General features: G+C 47.5%; 1 protein-coding gene across 3 annotated transcripts; it reads left to right on the plus strand.

The window, feature by feature from the left end:
- Positions 1-25,109, plus strand: LOC146009934 (uncharacterized). 3 transcript variants are annotated; one of them, XM_083150594.1, is made up of 10 exons: positions 1-113; positions 2,640-2,774; positions 4,177-4,368; positions 6,263-6,386; positions 7,468-7,565; positions 7,667-7,811; positions 7,921-7,980; positions 9,830-10,366; positions 10,535-10,792; positions 23,533-25,109. In XM_083150594.1, the coding sequence occupies exons 2-10, from the start codon at positions 2,697-2,699 to the stop codon at positions 24,900-24,902; spliced, it is 2,862 nt and encodes a 953-aa protein (XP_083006720.1). In that variant the 5' UTR covers positions 1-113; positions 2,640-2,696; the 3' UTR covers positions 24,903-25,109. The 3 variants fall into 3 exon arrangements, with proteins under 3 accessions (XP_083006720.1, XP_083006719.1, XP_083006718.1); XM_083150592.1 differs by lacking the exons at positions 1-113; positions 2,640-2,774; positions 4,177-4,368; ... (4 more) ...; positions 9,830-10,366; positions 10,535-10,792 and adding exons at positions 14,822-14,955; positions 15,688-15,749; positions 19,193-19,287; positions 21,056-21,173 and having other exon boundaries at positions 23,368-25,109; XM_083150593.1 differs by lacking the exons at positions 1-113; positions 2,640-2,774; positions 4,177-4,368; ... (4 more) ...; positions 9,830-10,366; positions 10,535-10,792 and adding exons at positions 14,802-14,955; positions 19,193-19,287; positions 21,056-21,173 and having other exon boundaries at positions 23,365-25,109.
- Positions 25,110-25,482: the final 373 nt, after the last annotated feature.

The raw sequence follows: 25,482 nt of genomic DNA on the forward strand, positions 1-25,482 counted from the left end.
CACTTCCGGGTTGCTATGCGTTCCAAATGGCGGAAGTGACGTAGATATGCGACTGAGTTAGTTGCCTGCCGGTGACTGTCTGCGGCCGGGCTCAGGAGGCCGCGGAAGCGAAGGTGAGCGGCAGGGAGCCTATGTGTTACCGGCCGGGCCAGCCTATGGCGCTGCCTGTTGTTTATGGCAGGTGGCTCCTCAGCTGCTGTGCTGGGATTTGTAGTTCACTCCTCCAGCTGTGATTACTCTGATCCCAGCATAGTAACCATGCCATTGGTCACAGGATCACAGTGTGATGAGGGAACAGGGGAGAATTAATCTGGGGGCATCAGCCACATAAATACAAGATATAGAATGTATATTGTCCCTAGAATGTCCTCTGTATTGCATGATGTACAATAGGTTGGCCACTCTACTGAATGCCCTCTGTGCTGCACTAGAATGCTCTCTATTGCATGATGGTTGTATGATGCCCCCCTGTGTTTTATGTTGGTAAATAGTCCCCCCCCCCCCCCTTATTGTATCATGTTTACTAGGATGCTCTCTGTATTGCATAATGGTCCCTGGCATTCTCTGTATTGCACAATGGTCAACAGGGCGCTCTCTGTATTGTATATCAGTCCCTAAAATGCCCTGTATCGCATACAGGTCCCTAGAATGCAGTTTGTATTTAATGCTGGTAACTAGGATGCTTTCTGTATCCAGTACAGGTCACCGGGATGCTCTGTGTATTGAACATGTGTCACTAGTATATTATCTGTATTGTATTTAGGTCAGCTACGGAACACGAATGGGTGCCTTCGGTTTAAGTGAATTCTAATTGTACTATCTCTTTGAATCTACCCTTGTTCCAGTACTGTGATCTTGGCATCTCTCCCTGCTAATGGGCTAAACTACACCACATGACCGATCCGTGTACTCCACCTACCGGTATACTGACTCCGCCCACTTATCTCCTATCACCCACCTACTGTCATTTTGGTCCCATCTACTTGGTGTCACTTTCAGAATGTCTTAGCAGGGGCTACTATATTTCCTGCGCCTCTGGATGTTGCTATGGGCAACAAAGAAAATAGAATCTGATTGAAGTCAGCTGAGCATCCATGTCAAAACTAAAGTGGCGAATTAGTTCCGGCATATTTACTGATTGGATTATTTATAGCAGTCGGTGATAGAGAATGAATTCAATATGAGCAGGTGGTATCTCTCCGGGAGACCACCAACCTCCCAAATAAAGCACGTACAGGACAAAAAAACAATCAGTTTTTGGGGAAAAACCAGCGCTATATAACAACTTGCTTTTAATATGCAATTCCGTGGGTAGGTGCAATGTGATCTATCTGTTAGAATGCGCCTGTGCCACCGATATGCGGGACGCACAAGTCACATGCTTACAGTGCTGCTTGCGGAACATACACACAATATATTCTGTGTTTTCATTTTCCCTGATTTTCCGCCCGGTTCAATTTGAGGGATTTTTCAGATGTATTAGTGATATTAAATATTATGAACATCTTGGAACTTAACACTATTGTTGTATGTTACAAAACTGATGTATGTAAATAGAATGAGTCTATGTCAGATGTTCTGTTTACTGAGAGCAGGGCTATAGGCATTCCCATTGGCCAGAAAAGGTCACGTGATCGGCACAGCAGGTTTAATGCTGCCCATACACTTGTGCGATCCGATTGGATGCGACATCGAAGTGCGATGTCCATCGAACCCCGATCGCATCTTGTGGTGCTAAAGTGCCCCTTTCACAGCACCCGATGTTGCATGCCATCTTGAGATGGCACATCGGGTCCTGGAAGGGGGCAGGCAGAGGGCGGCGTTGTATAGGTAGCGCAAGAAGTAGTGCTAGCGGGCAGGGGGGGGGTCAGCGGTAGCTCAGCCAATCAGAGGGGTGCCCAGTGTTTAAACAATTCTGCCGTCACAGTAGCGCTAGCAGGCAACGGAGGTCAGCGGCGGTGGCAGTGTTTTAAACACTTCGCAGACCTCTGATTGGCTGAGAGCTCAGCCAATCAGAGGTCTGCTCTATGAGCCCGGGAGATATCAGCAGCTCGTCTTGAAAAAGGAAGTGGTTTCCGAAACAGCGTTGATGCCGCCAATACCACGGCAAGAGGTTCTGTGAGGAGAACTGGTCATTACATCCAGGAACGGAACATCTGGTCTCCAGCGCTGCCTGTCCCCGTCTCTCCCAGCAGCTGCGCACATTCCCTGAGCTGGTTCTACCTGTTTTATGTCATTGGCTTGTTCTGTTACTGCATGGCATTGGGATCGGGAAGGGAAAGAACCTGTTCTGTGCACTCAAGGCTGGAATACTAAGTAAGTGTCAGATATTACATGCGTATCCAAGGTTGTAATATACCAGGTGCCAAGGGATAAAGAAACCATTGTGGGCATACCAGGTAGAAACTTAGTCATCCCTCATATAGTGGGAGGATTGTCTTAGCCTGAAGTAAGTGAGGGGTCATAGGGAATCAGGTCTGTCGGAACCTACCCACAGAAATGCGTATTAAAGCAAGTTCTTATATAGCGCTGGTTTCTCCCCAAAAACAGGGTTTTTTTTGTTTCGTTTTCTGTACATTGATCCACTGTATAACTTTATAGCATGCAATCTAATTAACATGGATTTTACTGCATTACAGGATCATTTATGCTGATCGGCCTCCTCCACAGCTGCCCCACTGACTGACTGACTAAGGATGGACAAAGACAGGAGTCACATCACTGGGAGGATATTAAACCTTACCCTGGAGATCCTCTACCTGCTGACCGGGGAGGTGAGGTCACAGTGACATCACTCTTATCTCTATTACTGACACAGGGACCTGACTGGGGAGGTGAGGTCACAGTGACATCACTCTTATCTCTGTTACTGACACAGGGACCTGACCGGGGAGGTGAGGGGGTCTGGGAGCGTCACAGTGACATCACTCTTATCTCTATTACTGACACAGGGACCTGACTGGGGAGGTGAGGGGGTCTGGGAGCGTCACAGTGACATCACTCTTATCTCTAATACTGACACAGGGACCTGACCGGGGAGGTGAGGGGGTCTGGAGCGTCACAGTGACATCACTCTTATCTCTACTACTGACACAGGTACCTGACTGGGGAGGTGAGGGGGTCTGGGAGTCTCACAGTGACATCACTCTTATCTCTATTACTGACACAGGGACCTGACCGGGGAGGTGAGGGGGTCTGGGAGCGTCACAGTGACATCACTCTTATCTCTATTACTGACACAGGGACCTGACTGGGGAGGTGAGGGGGACTGGGAGCGTCACAGTGACATCACTCTTATCTCTATTACTGACACGGGGACCTGACTGGGGAGGTGAGGGGGTCTGGGAGCGTCACAGTGACATCACTGTTATCTCTATTACTGACACGGGGACCTGACTGGGAAGGTGAGGGGGTCTGGGAGCATCACAGTGACATTACTCTTATCTCTATTACTGACACAGGGACCTGACCGGGGAGGTGAGGGGGTCTGGGAGCGTCACAGTGACATCACTCTTATCTCTATTACTGACACGGGGACCTGACCGGGGAGGTGAGGGGGTCTGGGAGCGTCACAGTGACATCACTGTTATCTCTATTACTGACACGGGAACCTGACTGGGGAGGTGAGGGGGTCTGGGAGTGTCACAGTGACATCACTCTTATCTCTACTACTAACACAGGTACCTGACTGGGGAGTTGAGGGGGTCTGGGAGCATCACAGTGACATCACTCTTATCTCTATTACTGACACAGGGACCTGACCGGGGAGGTGAGGGGGTCTGGGAGCGTCACAGTGACATCACTCTTATCTCTATTACTGACACAGGGACCTGACTGGGGAGGTGAGGGGGTCTGGGAGCATCACAGTGACATCACTCTTATCTCTATTACTGACACAGGGACCTGACCGGGGAGGTGAGGGGGTCTGGGAGCGTCACAGTGACATCACTCTTATCTCTATTACTGACACAGGGACCTGACTGGGGAGGTGAGGGGGTCTGGGAGCGTCACAGTGACATCACTCTTATCTCTATTACTGACACAGGGACCTGAGTGTGTGACAGTGATGGGGGATTCTTGAAATTTCACATGGACATCTTTTTCTATCTGTTGCTGAAATATGGACCTGATTTTATAAGCAAAGGTTTCTGGGAATGTGTCTTTCTCAATACCCAGGATTACACAGTATCAAAGAAGGCATCTGGAGAGCATGTGACACTCAGCAGCCGTCCCCGTGTGTCAGACAAACGGACGAGTAATCTGAGTCCCATCCCGGTGCCTCCACCTCACTCACTGATAAATGAGAGGCACAATGACCAGAAGATCCTGGATCTCACCAACAAGATCATTCAGCTGCTGACTAGAGAGGTGACTGCTGGGAATGGGACGTTATACAGTAACACCGGGGATGTGACCAGAGAGGGGACTGCTGGGAATGGGACATTATACAGTAACACCGGGGGGATGTGACCGGAGACGTGACTGCTGGGAATGGGACGTTATACAGTAACACCGGGGGATGTGACAGGAGAGGTGACTGCTGGGAATGGGACATTATACAGTGACACCGGGGGATGTGACAGGAGAGGTGACTGCTGGGAATGGGACATTATACAGTAACACAGGGGGATGTGACCGGAGAGGTGACTGCTGGGAATGCAAAGTTATACAGTAACACCGGGGGATGTGACCGGAGAGGTGACTGCTGGGAATAGGACGTTATACAGTAACACCGGGGTATGTGACCGGACAGGTGACTGCTGGGAATGGGAGGTTATACAGTAACACGGGGGATGTGACCGGAGAGGTGACTGCTGGGAATGGGACGTTATACAGTAACACCGGGGGATGTGACCGGAGAGGTGACTGCTGGGAATGGGACGTTATACAGTAACCCCGGGGGATGTGACCGGAGGGGTGACTGCTGGGAATGGGACATTATACAGTAACACCGTGGGATGTGACCGGACAGGTGACAGCTGGGAATGGGACGTTATACAGTAACACAGAGGGATGTGACCGGAGAGGTGACTGCTGGGAATGGGATGTTATACAGTAACACCGGGGGATGTGACCGGAGAGGTGCCTGCTGGGAATGGGACATTATACAGTAACACGGGGGATGTGACCGGAGAGGTGCCTGCTGGGAATGGGACGTTATACAGTAACACCGGGGATGTGACCGGAGAGGTGACTGGTGGGAATGGGACGTTATACAGTAACACCGGGGGATGTGACAGGAGAGGTGACTGGTGGGAATGGGACGTTATACAGTAACACCGGGGAATGTGACTGGAGAGGTGACTGCTGGGAATGGGGCGTTATACAGTAACACCGGGGGATGTGACCGGAGAGGTGACAGCTGGGAATGGGATGTTATACAGTAACAACGGGGGATGTGACAGCTGGGAATGGGACGTTATACAGTAACACCGGGGGATGTGACCGGAGAGGTGACTGCTGGGAATGGGATGTTATACAGTAACACCGGGGGATGTGACCGGAGAGGTGCCTGCTGGGAATGGGACATTATACAGTAACACGGGGGATGTGACCGGAGAGGTGCCTGCTGGGAATGGGACGTTATACAGTAACACCGGGGATGTGACCGGAGAGGTGACTGGTGGGAATGGGACGTTATACAGTAACACCGGGGGATGTGACAGGAGAGGTGACTGGTGGGAATGGGACGTTATACAGTAACACCGGGGAATGTGACTGGAGAGGTGACTGCTGGGAATGGGGCGTTATACAGTAACACCGGGGGATGTGACCGGAGAGGTGACAGCTGGGAATGGGATGTTATACAGTAACACCGGGGGATGTGACAGCTGGGAATGGGACATTATACAGTTACACCGGGGGATGTGACCGGAGAGGTGCCTGGTGGGAATGGGACGTTATACAGTAACACCGGAGAGGTGACTGCTGGGAATGGGACGTTATACAGTAACACCGGGGGATGTGACCGGAGAGGTGCTTGCTGCGAGTGGGACGTTATACAGTAACACCGGAGAGGTGACTGCTGGGAATGGGACGTTATACAGTAACATCGGGGGATGTGACCGGAGAGGTGACTGCTGGGAATGGGACATTATACAGTAACATCAGGGGATGTGACCGGAGAGGTGACTGGTGGGAATGGGACGTTATACAGTAACACCGGGGGATGTGACCGGAGAGGTGACTGGTGGGAATGGGACGTTATACAGTAACACCGGGGGATGTGACAGGGTGATGACTGTATCATTGTGTGTGTCAGGTTCCTATAAGGTGTGAGGATGTCACTGTCTATCTCTCCATGGAGGAGTGGGAGTATATAGAGGAACACAGGGGTCTGTACAAGGACGTGATGATGGAGAATCACCGGCCCCTCACATCACTGGGTAAGAGGAGACTGTCATTTAGTGTAATGCAGAGAGCAGCTATGGGGCCACCTAAATACACAGCATCTGATAATCACATATATATATTAGTAGAAGAAAAGGGCACTCACCATTGAAGTAAAATTTTCAACTGAATTTTATTCCAGAGCATCACAAGTAAGCTGACATACATATATATATATATATATATATATATATATATATATTTACACACACACAATGTCCTCAGTCACTGCGTGTCTCCTACAGATGGGCCCAGTAACAGGAATACCCCAGAGAGATGTCCTCATCCTCTGTATTCCCATGATAATCACATATATACAATGTCCTCAGTCACTGCGTGTCTCCTACAGATGGGGCCAGTAACAGGAATACCCCAGAGAGATGTCCCCGTCCTCTGTATTCCCAGGATAATCACATATATACCATGTTCTCAGTCACTGCGTGTCTCCTACAGATGGGGCCAGTAACAGGAATACCCCAGAGAGATGTCCCCGTCCTCTGTATTCCCAGGATAATCACATATATACCATGTCCTCAGTCACTGCGTGTCTCCTACAGATGGGCCCAGTAACAGGAATACCCCAGAGAGATGTCCCCGTCCTCTGTATTCCCAGGATAATCACATATATACCATGTCCTCAGTCACTGTGTGTCTCCTACAGATGGGCCCAGTAACAGAGATACCCCAGAGAGATGTCCCCGTCCTCTGTATTCCCAGGATAATCACATATATACCATGTCCTCAGTCACTGTGTGTCTCCTACAGATGGGCCCAGTAACAGGAATACCCCAGAGAGATGTCCCCGTCCTCTGTATTCCCAGGATAATCACATATATACCATGTCCTCAGTCACTGCGTGTCTCCTACAGATGGGGCCAGTAACAGGAATACCCCAGAGAGATGTCCCCGTCCTCTGTATTCCCAGGATAATCACATATATACAATGTACTCAGTCACTGTGTGTCTCCTACAGATGGGGCCAGTAACAGAGATACCCCAGAGAGATGTCCCCGTCCTCTGTATTCCCAGGATAATCACATATATACAATGTCCTCAGTCACTGTGTGTCTCCTACAGATGGGCCCAGTAACAGGGATACCCCAGAGAGATGTCCCCGTCCTCTGTATTCCCAGGACCACACAGAGGAGAATCTCAGTGTCTCACAGGAGGATCAGGTAGGTGGAATTACTGAGGGTCTCGACAAATACAAAAACGATTTCTTATTTCTGTTCAGCTCCGTAAATCAGACCTTGTGTAATTGCTGTATGTTATTCAGGGTGACGATTTGACAGATATTAAAGTGGAAGAAATAGAGGTAGAAGAGGCGACGTATGTGACTGATATGAAGGCAGAAGGTACAGAGGAAGAGGAGACGTATGTGATGGGTGACCAGCAGTGTAAGGAGCAGGAGATCCCTACAGGTATCAGTATACTGTAGTTATGAATCAGGCCTAATGTTATCAGTTGTGGAATCAGTACAGTGGTTGGATACATTATACTGGTTACATCATGTCTCTCCTCTTCCTCCAGGCGATGATGGAGGGGTCTCTTGGGGTGGCCCATTTACTGACGGCCGGCTCCATTTGGCCGGTAAGTTAATCACGTGTATGTTGGTATAGAAATGATTTCTTTAGGGATTTGCCAGCTGTGGCAGAGGCCCCTTTGTGTTTGCACCAATATACTCCTGCACACTTCTGTTACCACGTCTGTATGTAAGGGGAACCCCTGTAATTGCGGGTGCATCCTTAAATGAAGCTATAGCAATCCCTGTCCGCTCACAAGATGGCACCTCAGAAGACTGACAGATCTGCTGTTACATTGGGCCCGATTCAGAGCTGATTGCACAGCCGTGAATTCGCAGCAGTCAGTTTAGCCCCCGCCCCTCTTTGCAAATGAATGATGTACAAAATATGGTTCCATAGGGGTAGATTTATGGACATCCCTTTTACGGGTTTGGAATTTTCCTTTCCCGCTACTGCCTTAACTTGGAGAAATGCCCCCCCCCACCCCCCCCCCCACCCCCCCCCCCCCCAAACGTAGTATCATGTCATCACCGATAATCGTTATCTCTCCTCTGTTACGTATTTTCTTTGTCTTTAATGGTTATAATTTTGCGGCCAAATCCCCCTGCGCTGCGCACAATGTTTCCCTTGGCCCCTTCCCTCACTTGTGGCTTTAGAAAGAATTTCATTGGATGCTCACCAGCGAGTATAGAATGACTTTTGAAGAAAAAAAAAAAAAACTTTATTGAAAAATACACACAAAACAAAATAAATGAATAAGCTAATAGAACTGTAGCACCAGACAGGAGATGCCGACGAGGACACCTACAAATAACGACTCGTTCGCATCCTGCACACGGGTCGTACATTAGGCTAAGGGCAAGAGGGCAATACAGTTAGCGGTAAAACGTTAATGCAGAAAAACGATAACCTCTGCCCGTAAACCGCCACCTCATACAGTTGGAGGAAGCGATAACTGCTGCTGTTAAGGATTCATACCTCTACCCCATAGTCTTTTATACCCCTGACCCTCCTCTCGCGCAGCCTGAGCCTAACCTAAATCCTTACCCCCCTAGTGCTAAACTCTCTCCCCAATGCCTAATCCTTCCCCAGGGCCTAACATAAACCTTGCCCCTAGTCCACTGATGGCTAACCTTGACACTCCAGCTGTTGTTGAACTACACATCCCAGCATGCCCTGCTACAGTTTTCTATTTGCCTATGCTAAAACTGATGCAGGGCATGCTGGGAAGTGTAGTTCAACAACAGCTGGAGGGCCTAAGCCTCCCCATCACTGTGTTACGGTACTGTCGGCTGTCTAGATCGGTCATGTTATGTTTGAGTACACTTAGCCGAGCCCGTCTAAGCAAATGAAAGTTAGATACAAGTGTTAGGTTGGCGGGAAAATTAAACGGTTACCAAGGGCGACAGGAGTTTCTCACTTTTGGGTGGCTTAGTCTACCTAGGTCATCATGACCCCCAAATAAGTGTACAGTGTGCGCACGCCATGCTTCGGGCACAGTATTATAATCTAACTCTATGCCCACTTGGATGGTAAAGTATGACGCAAGTCGGTCTGAAGGGAAAAAAGACTTCATGTCAACCTTTGTGCCTGTCGATCGTGCGCCTGTCGACCTAATGCTTGTGTCCATCTATACCATTTTTACTTACATCCCTGTTGTGCAGTTGCTCTTTGCACGACCTGCGGGGACGTTTATTTTTATTTTCTGCTGAATAAAACTGGTTGCGGCCAGTTGCACCCCAAAGACTGGACTTGTATGATTTCTCAGCTGCTGCCTTCTACCCCAGGAAAAGGCATCCAGTTCCCCTACAGTGTTACAACTATTATTAGAACTTAGGAGTGAAACTTTTTGGGGAATGTAAAACCATATTATTAGAGTTCCTGAAAGAGTGAAAATACTGTTTTATTCCCAACAGATGGATTTAAGAGCTGGAATATTCCAGAGGAACCTCTCATGTTATTTCCAGATTGTGACATAAAAGATTATGGCGTCATGCGAGATTATCCGGGAGAAAATGCCATTATACCAGATATACATCCAGTGCTGCACAGTGCAGATATATCCTCTGATCTGTATAATCCTAAGAAGTATCCAGTAATCTCCAACAATGTCGCACATCGCATCTATAACAGAGCTCGCAAAGTATTTGCGTGTTCTGAGTGTGGGAAATGTTTTACACAAAACTCAAACCTTACTGTACATCAGAGAACTCACACAGGGGAGAAGCCATTTTCATGTTCTCAGTGTGGGAAATGCTTTACTCATAAATCCAACCTTGTTCAACACCAGAGGATTCACATCGGCAAGAAGCCGTTTGCATGCTCTGCTTGTGGGAAATGTTTTACCAATAAATCCAATCTTGTCAAACATGAGAAGAATCACTCCGACGAGCGGCCGTTTCCATGTCCTCAGTGTGGGAAATGTTTTATGCATATATCAGACCTCACCAGACATCAGAAAAATCACAGCGAAGAGAAGCTGTTTCCATGCAATGACTTAAGGAAATGTTTTACAATCGATACAAACCCTGCGAGGCATCAGAGAATTCACACAGCTCCGAGACCATTTCCGTGTTCCGTGTGTGGTAAATGCTTCACCATAAAATCAAATCTTATTATACATCAGAGGATACACACGGGAGAGAAGCCGTTTCAGTGTCCCGAGTGCGGAAAATGTTTTACTCATAAATCAAACCTGGTCCAACATCAGAAAATTCACAGCAGCGAGAAGCCGTTCTCGTGTCCTGATTGTGGGAAATGTTTTACCCAACGACCGTATCTCGTTGAGCATCAGAAAATTCACACTGGCAAGAAGCCGTTTTCCTGCTCCGAGTGCGGCAATTGTTTTACCCAAAAGTCAAACCTTATTCGCCACCAGAGCTCACATCATTCGGGAACTGTTTTTCATGCTCTGAATGTGGGGAAAGCTGCAATGTGTTATCCTGATATAAAGGTGTCTCCATGTTTATAGTAACTATTGTTATTTACCTTTTAAAAGGTGGACATGAGTTTTTCATGTTTTTTCATCATTCCATCCTGCCTGTAGTCTACTTTAACAAAATTCTAACCTAGACATAGAAGCAAAGGAAAGATCTGGTATAGGTCATTGCGTCGACCAAATAAAGGTCGACTACTGAAGGTGGACACTTGAAAAAGGTCAAAAGGTTAACACAAGCATGTGTTTTTCATGGTTTTTGTCCCAATTGCCGACAGTGTCGACATGGACACCGATAAAGTGCACCGCTGCGCTCGCCGTGCCTCGGGCGAACTCGGCAAACTATTATATCCTCCCTCCATGCCCTGGTGCAGGAATGGAGAACCTTCGGCCCGCCAGCTGTTGAAGAACTACACATCCCAGAATGCCCTGCTACAGTTTTGCTTTTTGGCCATGCTAAATCTGTTGCAAGGCATGCTGGGATGTGTAGTTCAACAACAGCTGGAGGGCCTGACGGTTCCCCTGCCCTAGTGGATTGTAGGGCACGAGATACCGCCTGACGGCTCAACATGTTGACCGTGTCGCTCTTCAGTGGTCGACCCAATGTATACCGGAAAGATGACCGGTGAATTGAATGCTCTAGAATAGAGATGAGATGTAATAAATGCAAATTGAAAGAAATGTAAAAAAAAGTAGAAGAAAAGAACGATACAATGTAAATGTAATGAGCATCTCTCCCCTGTGTCGCCTACACTCAGTACCAAAGCTTAGCCTCCCACGAACGGTGTTGGTGCACGAATTGCTCTGGGAAGCAGGAAGTGAGCGCTGACCAAGCATTCTCCTCACAAGGGCCCGAGATCTTTGGGACTAGGACATTTTATTCATGAACTCAGAGGGTTCTAAGGGGCCCATGTATCATTGATTGCATTTACAATGCGATCTGGGCGCAATATCACAGCACTGCCGCCCGGGCAGTGCGATGTGTAGAATGGCGATGGGGTGCGAACCCAGGCTGCCCGATGTTGATACATTGGGGGGATCGCAGCAGGGATCGGAGCTGTGGTCCCCTTTAATAAATTCAGGGGACACTTAATATTTGCGGTTAACTGGATTTAGCCGCAAATGTTACCTGACAAATGGGGCCCTACACCCCTTTAAGACACATCTCTGTAATTTCACCCATGACTTTGTCACACAATCTCTAATGGTGCCCATACACTTGTGCGATCGAATGTGATTGCGATTTCCCATCGCATCTGAAGTGCTTTTTTTTTTTCAGCACCCGATGTTGCATGCCACCTGCGATAGGTGCTGGCGGGCATCGGTGGTCAGTGGAGTGGGCGGCAGAATTTGAAATAAACATTTCAAAAGACTTGCTGGCCCTCTGCCTCTGCTTGGCTCAGCCATAATGTGCTGCACATAATATCTGTCACTGGGCCAGATTCTCTAAGCTTCAAAAGTGATAAAATGGAGAATGATAAACAGCCAGCCAATCAGCTCCTACCTGGCATGTCACAGGCTGTGTTTGAAAAATGTCAGCCAGGAGCTGATTGGCTGGCTGTTTATCACTCTCCATTTTATCACTTTTGAAGCTTAGAGAATCTGGCCCAATGTGAGATTTGACCAGTGGGCATGTGCATCGCGTAGGGGAACCCATGCAATTTGTTGCGGCGATTTATTCGAAATCGCCACAACATCTCACGTGTATGGGCACCATAACACAATTAGAGAGTGAAGAAAGTATATTTGCAGTGTAGCAAAACTTCGATCCTGTAGGTCAGGCATGTCCAAAATGCGGCCCTCCAGCTGTTTTGAAACTACACATCCCAGCATGCCTTGCCACAGTTTTAGCATGGACATGCCTGCTGTAGGCGCTCTCCTTATTTCCTCAAAACATCCTAATAGTCCTCAGGCGCCATTTCCCACTGATAAACAGAAATCAACGCACCGATAAATGTATGCTTCAGTTTTCTTAATACTGTATACATCGGCAGGGGATTGTCTGATGCAGCATCCATTTTGTCACCAGGAATAAGTAAAAGTGATCTTGAAATGGCGTAAGGATTAAAATATTACCTTAATGGCCGAATGTTCTATACAAGCTGTTTTTCGTTTTATAAGATTAGGAACGTGATATTGAAGGTACAGTGACTAGGGATGGCCGGCGGTGCAGTCACCATCGCTAGTTACAAACTATGTGATGGACAACCATCGATAGTTTTAGCTATCGATGGCCATCCGTTCTCTTTAATTGAATAGCCCATAAGCCAATCGAAAAGTGTGTGTGTGTGTGTGTGTGTGTGTGGGGGGGGTTTGGGCGTCTTCTCGGGTGTTCCCTCACCCTTATATATAAAAAAAACAACAACATTGTTTGGTACCTGTTTCCTAGCACGGCGCCCACTACGTTAATTGCGTAGAGGGTATTCTGCGTCAAAAAAATTGCATCGCATGCCATTTTAGTGGCATGCGATGAGATGCGATTTTTACGTTAATTTATTCACTGCTTATGTCCCCAGGGCCATCTCATCGCATGGCATCGCACCTCCCACAAAATCGCATCCGATTTTCTGGGGTGCTATGCCATGACATTAGGTATACAATAATATGATTGTATGTCCCAAAAATAGGTTTAAGGCACCCTCCCCCCCCCCCCCCCCACTATCCACGCCACCCCGAAGCGTGGCGAGCGGCGGCGGAACGCGTCCTCTGACTTTTCATTACCCCACTATCCATGTCGGCGTGGAGTTGATTGTATATAGTGTGGTGAGTGCATGCGGAATACATGCAAAGTAATCCGCGTCCCCTCGTGGGGCTCGCCACGCTTTGGGCTCGGTGGCTCGCCACACAATATAAAATCAGCTCAACGCCGACGTGGATAGTGGGGTAATGAAAAAGTCGGAGGACGCGTTCTGCCGCCGCTCGCCACGCTTCAGGGTGGCGTGGATAGTGGGGGGGTGCGTTAAACCTATTTTTGGGACATACAATCATATTACGAACAGCTCATGGACAGAAGAAGCGAATAACAAGCTAGCTTGGGCAAGTTCCTACCTGGGAACCGGAGGATGGGTGAATTAATGGCCGCATTCTGACTGAAGGCCAAGCTGGCCAATAAGACTTGATACTTATATGAATTTGAATAAATATTGAAATAAATGAGGGAGGGGCCAGGCAGCTGAGGAGAGAGGACGTCACGTTGGAAGGTGGGCCAGAGGTGTCTGGCTGATCTCTGTCCCGGTTAGGTTTCCATTTTGATTTTGATTTATTGTTGAGGTATTGGCCAATCCTCTGTTATTTGTGTCCGCCTGCATTTGCTATACATGTAATTACGCTATATTTTAAGTAAAGCATGGTCAGTCATTGCACCGGATAGTGTTGGCGTGGAATTATTTCACCGTTATATTTATGGGTTATTAAGTACTTCGATATAAGACCGCTTCTTCACCACTCATGTGGCCCTAACACTGAGCCTTGTGGGGTATTCTGTAAGGAGGATAGATTTCCCATGCAAACACATGAAGACATCCAAAATGTCAACAAGGGGTAAGTGTGCCTGAGGCCGTCGGCGGAGGGGATTGTTGTTGTGGTTTTTTTTTTTGTTTTAAGTATTAAATACAATGTAGGTTCAATGTGAACTTTTCTTGTGTGAAATCAAGAGACTCCAGTTCCTCCTTCCATGAGGTCGGGCACCACGTGACTTCCACACTGGGTAACAGGTGAGCGCACACACTGATATTCTGCAGGTAATAGAGGATGGAGATTGATAGAAAAGAGATGAGGACGGCAGGGAGACGCCTACTCCCTGAAACCTCTGAATATTCAGTTATACTACTTAATATTAATGAGCTTCCTCTCCATCTAGCTGACCAGCGCTGAAAACCTGTCACTTCCGGGTTTGCGTTCCATTTTCGCCCACACAGACGCTTTTTATCACGTTGACTTCCTGCTTGCGTTTCAAATGGCGGAAGTGACGTTACACCCGAAGAGGACGACGTTTCTTTTACCTTTTAAAGGGGATTAGCGGATCACAGTAAATGTAGCCCAGCTGGGTCCTCCGGGAGTCAAGAGTCGCCGGTGGCCCTATGGAAGGCCGGGCCCCCGGAGTAACAGGTAATTTGTTATCTATCACAGGGTCTTTGTATCAGCATTTCATGCATAACAGCCATATATGATGTAAAGGGGACACAAAGGGGCCATAGCACACAGCATAGAGCTGCTCTGTGTCATATCCAAGGGCAGCCAGCAAATACATCCATTTCCATGCAGCGGATCTGCCGACAGGTGCCTCAGGGCAGGGGCACTACTGCTGCCCTGGGGCAAAACCTGGGTGTATTGATCTATTGTTTGTTGTGTACCCTGACCCCGTAATGCTCTACCGCCCCCTGTTGAATTGCATAGAGCAATGGTTCTCAACCTCGGTTCTCAAGGACCCCCCACAGTGCACGTGTTTCAGGTCGCCTGACAGGTGCACTCATTATTCACTGACACATTTTAAATTATCACAGGTGGAGCTAATTATTTCACCTGTGATTCTGTGTGGAGACCTGGAAAATGTGCACTGTTGGGGGTCCTTAAGGACCGTGGTTGAAAACCACTGGCATAGAGGGTTATAACAAATCCCCCTCCCACTTTCCCAACCCTTGTCATGTCAACATGTGATGCGCCTGATTTAGTGGTCTACCCCCTCAGTTGAACTATAATGACCCATAACCAGATTCATTTTCCCTGCTGTAGTATTTAATGGAGCTTTCTGGGTAAATAAAACTATATAAAAATAAAATGAAAAATTATACAAATCCTTTCAGAAGAGGTTAAAGTCTATAGGGTAATTATTCCTTATAGATCATTAATGCAAGGATACACGGACATGATGATGGAGAATCACCGGCCCTTCACATCATTGGGTAAGTGGAGACTCATGAATTGTAATGGAGAGAGCAGCTATGGGGCCACCTAGATACACAGCATCTGATAATCACATATATACCATGTCCTCGGTCACTGTGTGTCTCCTACAGATGGGCCCAGTAACAGGAATACCCCAGAGAGATGTCTCCGTCCTCTGTATTCCCAGGATAATCACATATATACCATGTCCTCGGTCACTGTGTGTCTCCTACAGATGGGCCCAGTAACAAGAATACCCCAGAGAGATGTCTCCGTCCTCTGTATTCCCAGGATAATCACATATATACCATGTCCTCAGTCACTGTGTGTCTCCTACAGATGGGCCCAGTAACAGGAATACCCCAGAGAGATGTCCCCGTCCTCTGTACTCCCTAGATAATCACATATATACCATGTACTCAGTCACTGTGTGTCTCCTACAGATGGTCCCAGTAACAGGAATACCCCAGAGACATGTCCCTGTCCTCTGTATTCCCAGGAGAATCACATATATAACATGTCCTTAGTCACTGTGTGTCTCCTACAGATGGGCCCAGTAACAGGAATACCCCAGAGAGATGTCTCCGTCCTCTGTATTCCCAGGATAATCACATATATACCATGTCCTCGGTCACTGTGTGTCTCCTACAGATGGGCCCAGTAACAGGAATACCCCAGAGAGATGTCTCCGTCCTCTGTATTCCCAGGATAATCACATATATACCATGTCCTCAGTCACTGTGTGTCTCCTACAGATGGGCCCAGTAACAGGAATACCCCAGAGAGATGTCCCCGTCCTCTGTACTCCCTAGATAATCACATATATACCATGTACTCAGTCACTGTGTGTCTCCTACAGATGGGCCCAGTAACAGGAATACCCCAGAGACATGTCCCTGTCCTCTGTATTCCCAGGAGAATCACATATATAACATGTCCTCAGTCACTGTGTGTCTCCTACAGATGGGACCAGTAACAGGAATACCCCAGAGAGATGTCCCCGTCCTCTGTATTCCCAGGATAATCACATATATACCATGTTCTCAGTCACTGAGTGTCTCCTACAGATGGGCCCAGTAACAGGAATACCCCAGAGAGATGTCCCCGTCCTCTGTATTCCCAGGATAATCACATATATACCATGTCCTCAGTCACTGCGTGTCTCCTACAGATGGGCCCAGTAACAGCAATACCCCAGAGAGATGTCCCCGTCCTCTGTATTCCCAGGATAATCACATATATACCATGTCCTCAGTCACTGCGTGTCTCCTACAGATGGGCCCAGTAACAGGAATACCCCAGAGAGATGTCCCCGTCCTCTGTATTCCCAGGATAATCACATATATACCATGTTCTCAGTCACTGAGTGTCTCCTACAGATGGGCCCAGTAACAGAGATACCCCAGAGAGATGTCCCCGTCCTCTGTATTCCCAGGATAATCACATATATACAATGTACTCAGTCACTGTGTGTCTCCTACAGATGGGCCCAGTAACAGGAATACCCCAGAGAGATGTCCCCGTCCTCTGTACTCCCAGGATAATCACATATATACAATGTCCTCAGTCACTGCGTGTCTCCTACAGATGGGCCCAGTAACCGCAATACCCCAGAGAGATGTCCCCGTCCTCTGTATTCCCAGGATAATCACATATATACAATGTCCTCAGTCACTGCGTGTCTCCTACAGATGGGCCCAGTAACAGGAATACCCCAGAGAGATGTCCCCGTCCTCTGTATTCCCAGGATAATCACATATATACAATGTACTCAGTCACTGTGTGTCGCCTACAGATGGGCCCAGTAACAGGAATACCCCAGAGAGATGTCCCCGTCCTCTGTATTCCCAGGATAATCACATATATACAATGTACTCAGTCACTGCGTGTCTCCTACAGATGGGCCCAGTAACAGGAATACCCCAGAGAGATGTCCCCGTCCTCTGTATTCCCAGGATAATCACATATATACAATGTCCTCAGTCACTGTGTGTCTCCTACAGATGGGCCCAGTAACAGGAATACCCCAGAGAGATGTCCCCGTCCTCTGTATTCCCAGGATAATCACATATATACAATGTCCTCAGTCACTGTGTGTCTCCTACAGATGGGCCCAGTAACAGGAATACCCCAGAGAGATGTCCCCGTCCTCTCTATTCCCAGGATAATCATATATATACAATGTCCTCAGTCACTGTGTGTCTCCTACAGATGGGGCCAGTAACAGGAATACCCCAGAGAGATGTCCCCGTCCTCTGTATTCCCAGGATAATCACATATATACAATGTACTCAGTCACTGCGTGTCTCCTACAGATGGGGCCAGTAACAGGAATACCCCCAGAGAGATGTCCCCGTCCTCTGTATTCCCAGGATAATCACATATATACCATGTCCTCAGTCACTGTGTGTCTCCTACAGATGGGCCCAGTACCAGGAATACCCAAGAGAGATGTCCCCGTCCTCTGAATTCCCAGGATAATCACAGATATACCATGTCCTCAGTCACTGTGTGTCTCCTACAGATGGGGCCAGTAACAGGAATACCCCAGAGAGATGTCCCCGTCCTCTGTATTCCCAGGATAATCACATATATACCATGTACTCAGTCACTGCGTGTCTCCTACAGATGGGGCCAGTAACAGGAAAACCCCAGAGAGATGTCCCCGTCCTCTGTATTCCCAGGATAATCACATATGTACAATGTCCTCAGTCACTGTGTGTCTCCTACAGATGGGCCCAGTAACAGAGATACCCCAGAGAGATGTCCCCATCCTCTGTATTCCCAGTGTAATCACATATATACCATGTACTCAGTCACTGCGTGTCTCCTACAGATGGGGCCAGTAACAGGAATACCCCAGAGAGATGTCCCCGTCCTCTGTATTCCCAGGATAATCACATATATACAATGTCCTCAGTCACTGTGTGTCTCCTACAGATGGGCCCAGTAACAGAGATACCCCAGAGAGATGTCCCCGTCCTCTGTATTCCCAGGATAATCACATATATACAATGTACTCAGTCACTGTGTGTCTCCTACAGATGGGCCCAGTAACAGAGATACCCCAGAGAGATGTCCCCGTCCTCTGTATTCCCAGTGTAATCACATATATACCATGTACTCAGTCACTGCGTGTCTCCTACAGATGGGGCCAGTAACAGGAATACCCCAGAGAGATGTCCCCGTCCTCTGTATTCCCAGGATAATCACATATATACAATGTCCTCAGTCACTGTGTGTCTCCTACAGATGGGCCCAGTAACAGAGATACCCCAGAGAGATGTCCCCGTCCTCTGTATTCCCAGGATAATCACATATATACAATGTCCTCAGTCACTGTGTGTCTCCTACAGATGGGCCCAGTAACAGAGATACCCCAGAGAGATGTCCCCATCCTCTGTATTCCCAGGATAATGACATATATACAATGTACTCAGTCACTGTGTGTCTCCTACAGATGGGGCCAGTAACAGGAATACCCCAGAGAGATGTCCCCGTCCTCTGTATTCCCAGGACCACACAGAGAATGATGATATCCTGCAGGCGTGTCAGGTAGGTGGAAACAAGCATAAAGCATCTATACACTGTCTGTACTGTACCTCATCCTCCCCCCCCCCCTCACCCATACACACTGAATCCATGTACAGTGCTGTATCACATCTTATATCCCCACTCTTACACACTGCATCCATACACAGTGCTGTAGTGTACCACATACTACAGCCACACCCTTACACACTTCATCCATACACAGTGCTGTACTGTACCACATACTATATTCCCACCCTTGCACACTGCATACATACAGTGCTGTACTGTACCACATAATATATCCACACCCTTACACACAGTAGCCATACACAGTGCTGTACTGTACCACATACTATATCCACACACTTACAACTGCATACATATATACAGTGCTGTGCTGTACCACATACTATATCCACACCCTTACACACTGCATGCATACAATGCTGTACTGTACCACATACTATATCCACACCATTACACAGTGCTGTACTGTACCACATACTATATCCACACCATTACACAGTGCTGTACTGTACCACATACTATATCCACACCATTACACAGTGCTGTACTGTACCACATACTATATCCACACCCTTACAAACAGAATCCATACACAGTCCTGTACTGCACCACAACCTACCCCCAACCTTGCACACTGCATCCATACACAGTGCTGTACTGTACCACATACAATATCCACACCCTTACACACAGCATCCATACACAGTCCTGTACTGCACCACAACCTACCCCCAACCTTGCACACTGCATCCATACACAGTGCTGTACTGTACCACATACTATATCCACACCCTTACACACAGTAGCCATACACAGTGCTGTACTGTACCACATACTATATCCACACACTTACAACTGCATACATACATACATACATACATACATACATACATACATACAGTGCTGTGCTGTACCACATACTATATCCACGCCCTTACACACTGCATGCATACAGTGCTGTACTGTACCACATACTATATCCACACCATTACACAGTGCTGTACTGTACCACATACTATATCCACACCATTACACAGTGCTGTACTGTACCACATACTATATCCACACACTTACAACTGCATACATACATACATACATACATACATACAGTGCTGTGCTGTACCACATACTATATCCACGCCCTTACACACTGCATGCATACAGTGCTGTACTGTACCACATACTATATCCACACCATTACACAGTGCTGTACTGTACCACATACTATATCCACACCATTACACAGTGCTGTACTGTACCACATACTATATCCACACCCTTACAAACAGCATCCATACACAGTCCTGTACTGCACCACATCCTACCCCCAACTTTGCACACTGCATCCATACACAGTGCTGTACTGTACCACATACAATATCCACACCCTTACACACAGCATCCATACACCGTCCTGTACAGCACCACAACCTACCCCCAACCTTGCACACTGCATCCATACACAGTGCTGTACTGTACCACATACTATATCCACACCCTTACACATGGCATCCGTACACAGTGCAATACTGTACCGCAATCCACCCCCCCCCCCATGGAATCCATACACACTGGCTGTACTGTAGTGCACCCCCCCTCCTCAGCCTCAGTCCATACACACTGCTCTGTCCCTCTTCCTATCCCCACCACCCTTACATGTGGCATCCATACACAATATATGGCCTGTGGAAGGACTGTGGGTTTTACACACTGATAATCTACTGTCTAATCACAATTCATTTAATGTGTTTATGATCTGTAGATTGAAGACCTGATTGTTGTTAAAGTAGAGGAGGAGGAGGAAGAAGATGAAGAAGAGACGTATGTGATGGGTGATCAGCCATGTAAGGAGGAGGAAATCCCCACAGATACCAGCACAGGTGAACTACCAGTTACAGCCTGCAGAGGGCACATCCCATAGCAGCATGCAGCACCAGTTACAGCCTGCAGAGGGCACATCCCATAGCAGCGTGCACTACCAGTTACAGCCTGCAGAGGGCACATCCCATAGCAGCATGCAGTACCAGTTACAGCCTGCAGAGGGCACATCCCATAGCAGCGTGCAGTACCAGTTACAGCCTGCAGAGGGCACATCCCATAGCGGTGTGCAGCACCAGTTACAGCCTGCAGGGAGCACATCCCATAGTGGCGTGCAGTACCAGTTACAGCCTGCAGAGGGCAAATCCCATAGCGGCGCGCAGTACCAGTTACAGCCTGCAGAGGGCACATCCCATAGCGGCGTGCGGCACCAGTTACAGCCTGCAGGGAGCACATCCCATAGCGGCGTGCGGCACCAGTTACAGCCTGCAGAGGGCACATCCCATAGCGGCGTGCGGCACCAGTTACAGCCTGCAGGGAGCACATCCCATAGTGGCGTGCAGTACCAGTTACAGCCTGCAGAGGGCACATCCGATAGCAGCGCGCAGTACCAGTTACAGCCTGCAGAGGGCACATCCGATAGCAGCGTGCACTACCAGTTACAGCCTGCAGAGGGCACATCCCATAGCACCGTGCAGTACCAGTTACAGCCTGCAGAGGGCACATCCCATAGCAACGTGCAGTACCAGTTACAGCCTGCAGAGGGCACATCCCATAGCAGCGTGCAGCACCAGTTACAGCCTGCAGAGGGCACATCCCGTAGCAGCGTGCAGTACCAGTTACAGCCTGCAGAGGGCACAACCAATAGCAGCGTGCAATAACAGTTACAGCCTGCAGAGGGCACATCCCAAAGCAGAGTGCAGTGCCAATTACAGCCTGCAGAGGGCACATCCCATAGCGGCATGCAGTACCAGTTATAGCCTGCAGATGGCACATCTGCCCTATGTGTACTACAGCTGTTCCACAATGATGATTGGTCTGTTCCCCGCTGGCCATGCACCAATGCTGCGGCTGCAGGAGACCACCATAAATCGCTGATGGGCAGCTAATCCACCAGGATCTCCTAGTAACCAAACGGTGTCATAGGGGTAGCAGAGGCCATTGCTAAGGTCTGTGACAGTTACTCTCTGTGTGGGACTGGTGCGCCTCTGCCTTGTGGTAGCATACATGATACCCCGAGCCCGTATTCGCTGGCCAGGTATTGATGATCCAGCCATGTCAGGCGTGGAGAAATACCAAACCATATCTGTAATATGTAAGCCACCAGCATTGCAAGGCGTCTCTGTACTACACTTACATGATAATAGCATCTGCTTTAAATCATGTCACCTGGAGCCCCACCCCAGGATCCTCCAATATGGCTTCACAAGGATCAGTACTAAGTACCCCGTAACCTACTCCGTCTTGTGCAAAAAAATCAGGCTGACCGGGGCCGGAGCTGACATCACAGACCCCCCCCCCCCAGTGCACCGTCTGTGGTCGACCCAATGCCCCATACCCTGAGCCCCTATGCTGTGATGAAGGCACTTCCCACTCTGGACCAATCAGCGTGTAGAGAAGTAAAGGCCAATCCTAGGCCACTAGGAAAGAACCTGCAAGCCATTCGCACTGAGGGCTTTCCAGAAGGTTCCCAGTGCATTACTGGGAGTTGACCAAGTCCCATGCGACTTTGCACAAGAGGTCAGAGGCTGAGAGGCTTGTGCTGAGCTTTGCTTTGTGGAGCTCATCGTATGCTTCTCAGGCCCATGGAGGACAGCAGCAGCAACGGCCTCGTCATGGGAGGGTTTTTAATTAGAGGCAGCGCTGAGCCTGTCAGGGCTCCTATAGAGTATATATATATATTATATTTATCCACCCTGCAGTTACCCATTGACCATGTTTATACTGCCTTTACTGTGTTTTGACAGTGTAATATTCTACCGTGTAGTTTGCGGTCAGTAATGACCAGAGGGAGGGGTCTAAAGTAACCCGGGCCTCCCCGAAGGCTTAATCCGGCCCTGACACAGTTGGATAGTCAGGAGAAAGGAAGAAAGCCATTTCTGTTAGCCCTGCCATATAGGCTACTGATAGTTAGTATATAATTTACACTATTACAGATAGTATGGTGAACTGTGCATAAGGAACATAAATAGAATTATTTGCATTTGTTTCTTCAACAAGATCTGGTCAAATCCTATATGTTCTTATTTCCAGCAGATGGAGACACCAGTGAAACCTTCCTGGAGGGACATCACATTTCCAATTGCGATGACATGGACAATAATGACATCAAACAAGATGCTGCAGACAGAACCCTCATTATACCAAATGCATCCTCTGACCCCTCTAATCGTGACAATTCAGATGTCGCTATACTTAAAGTAGTTTATAGAGGTGGTAAAACATTTCCATGCTCTGAATGTGGGAAAAAATTTGCCCAGAAATCAGATTTCCTCAAACACGAGAGAATTCACACAGGAGAGAAGCCATTTCGATGCTCCCAGTGCGGGAAATGTTTTACCCTGAAATCAACTCTGGTCATACACCAGAAAATGCACAACGGGGAGAGGCCATTTCCGTGCTCTGAGTGTGGGAAATGTTTTACGCAGAAATCCGATCTTCTGAAACACCAGAGGATTCACACAGGCGAGAAGCCGTTTTCATGTTCTGATTGCGGGAAATGTTTTCCGCAGAAAGCAAAACTTATTCGACATCAGAGGATTCACACCGGTGAGAAGCCATTTCCGTGTTCTATGTGTGGAAAATGTTTTACAATTAAGTCAAATCTTGTTGCGCATGAGATCATTCACACAGGAGAGAAGCCGTTTCCTTGCTCTAAGTGCGGGAAATGTTTTACCCATAAATCAAATCTTATTAATCATCAGAGAATTCATACCGGAGAGCAGCCATTTTCCTGTTCTGAATGCGGGAAATGTTTTACACAGAAATCGGGTCTTATTAAACATCAGAGAATTCACACTGGCGAACAGCCTTTTTCATGTTCAAAATGTGGGAAATGTTTTACACACAAATCAAATCTTATTAATCATCAGAGGACTCACACGGGGGAACATCCATTTTCATGTTCTGAGTGTGGAAAATGTTTTACACGCAAGGAATTTCTTATAAAACATCAGAGAATTCACACTGGTGAAAAGCCATTTGCATGCTCTGAGTGTGGAAAATGTTTTACCCAGAAATCAAATCTTCTTAAACACCAGAGAATTCACACGGGCGAGAAACCATTTTCGTGTCCCGACTGCGGGAAATGCTTCCCGCAGAAAGCAAAACTTAGTCGACATCAGAGAACTCACACAGGGGAGAAGCCATTTCCGTGTTCTATGTGTGGAAAATGTTTTACCATTAAATCAAATCTTGTAGCGCATCAGATCATTCACACAGGTGAGAAGCCATTTAAGTGCTCCAAGTGTGGGAAATGTTTTACGCACAAGTCCAATCTCATCAACCACCAGAGAAGTCACACAGAGGATCAGCCATTTTCATGCTCTGAGTGTGAGAAAAGTTTTACCCAGAAGTCGAGTCTCCATAAACATCAGAAAACACATGCCGATAAACAAACATTCCCGTGTCCAACTTGCAAGAAATGTTTTACACAGGAAGGTTTTCTTATTAAACATCAGAGAAGTCACAGAGGTGAGAAGCCATTTCGATGCTCTGACTGTGGGAAATGCTTTACGGAGAAATCCAACTTTATTAAACATCAAAAAGTTCACCCAGATTCATTCACGTGAATAGATAATAGCCGGTTTTCCTTCCCAGTCTGCCTGATCTATAAGTCTATGCTAGCACTCAATAGTATAATCTAGTTGTTCCATTTATTATTTCCAAACATGACTTTCTTCCTGCTCTTATTTATGTACCTGAGAGATGTTTCTTATATACTGGAAATGTTTGCTGAATAACGTTTCTAAGTGTATATAAATGGGATTTCTCTGTGAGTATTTTGCTGTCGTTATTCTGTTTCCTGAAGATTTAAAAAAAAAAAAAAAAAGGGAAAAGAAATGTTGGTCAGTGACATTCATTTAGCCATAGGTGGTCGCTGATAGGTTATATAGTAGTTTATAGCTAGAATTATCCCACTCACTAACAATGGAAGAGATGTGTTTACAGGGGATATACTCAGTGAGTTGACACAATGTTGACAGGTCTGATGTCGGCACGTGAGGAATGTTGACAGTTTCATAAGGTTGACATTTGAAATGACATCTGCACAGACTGGCGAAGAGCTTACACTCTATATTCTGTACCACATACACGCGCACACACATTTACACTTGGGTTCATTTTTTATTGGGCGCCAATTAACTTACC

The sequence above is a fragment of the Crinia signifera genome, chromosome 6 (assembly GCF_055691185.1).
Source record: "Crinia signifera chromosome 6, ASM5569118v1, whole genome shotgun sequence".
Taxonomy (NCBI): domain Eukaryota; kingdom Metazoa; phylum Chordata; class Amphibia; order Anura; family Myobatrachidae; genus Crinia; species Crinia signifera.

What these genes read in the sequence shown, in the direction of transcription:
- LOC146009934 (XM_083150594.1), top strand. Translation starts at nt 2,697, where the DNA reads ATGGACAAAGACAGGAGTCACATCACTGGGAGGATATTAAACCTTACC. An exon ending in CCGGCCCCTCACATCACTGG is followed by an intron (nt 6,387 to 7,467) that starts GTAAGAGGAGAC and finishes TGTCTCCTACAG; the next exon opens with ATGGGCCCAGTAACAGGGAT. An exon ending in GGAGCAGGAGATCCCTACAG is followed by an intron (nt 7,812 to 7,920) that starts GTATCAGTATAC and finishes CTCTTCCTCCAG; the next exon opens with GCGATGATGGAGGGGTCTCT.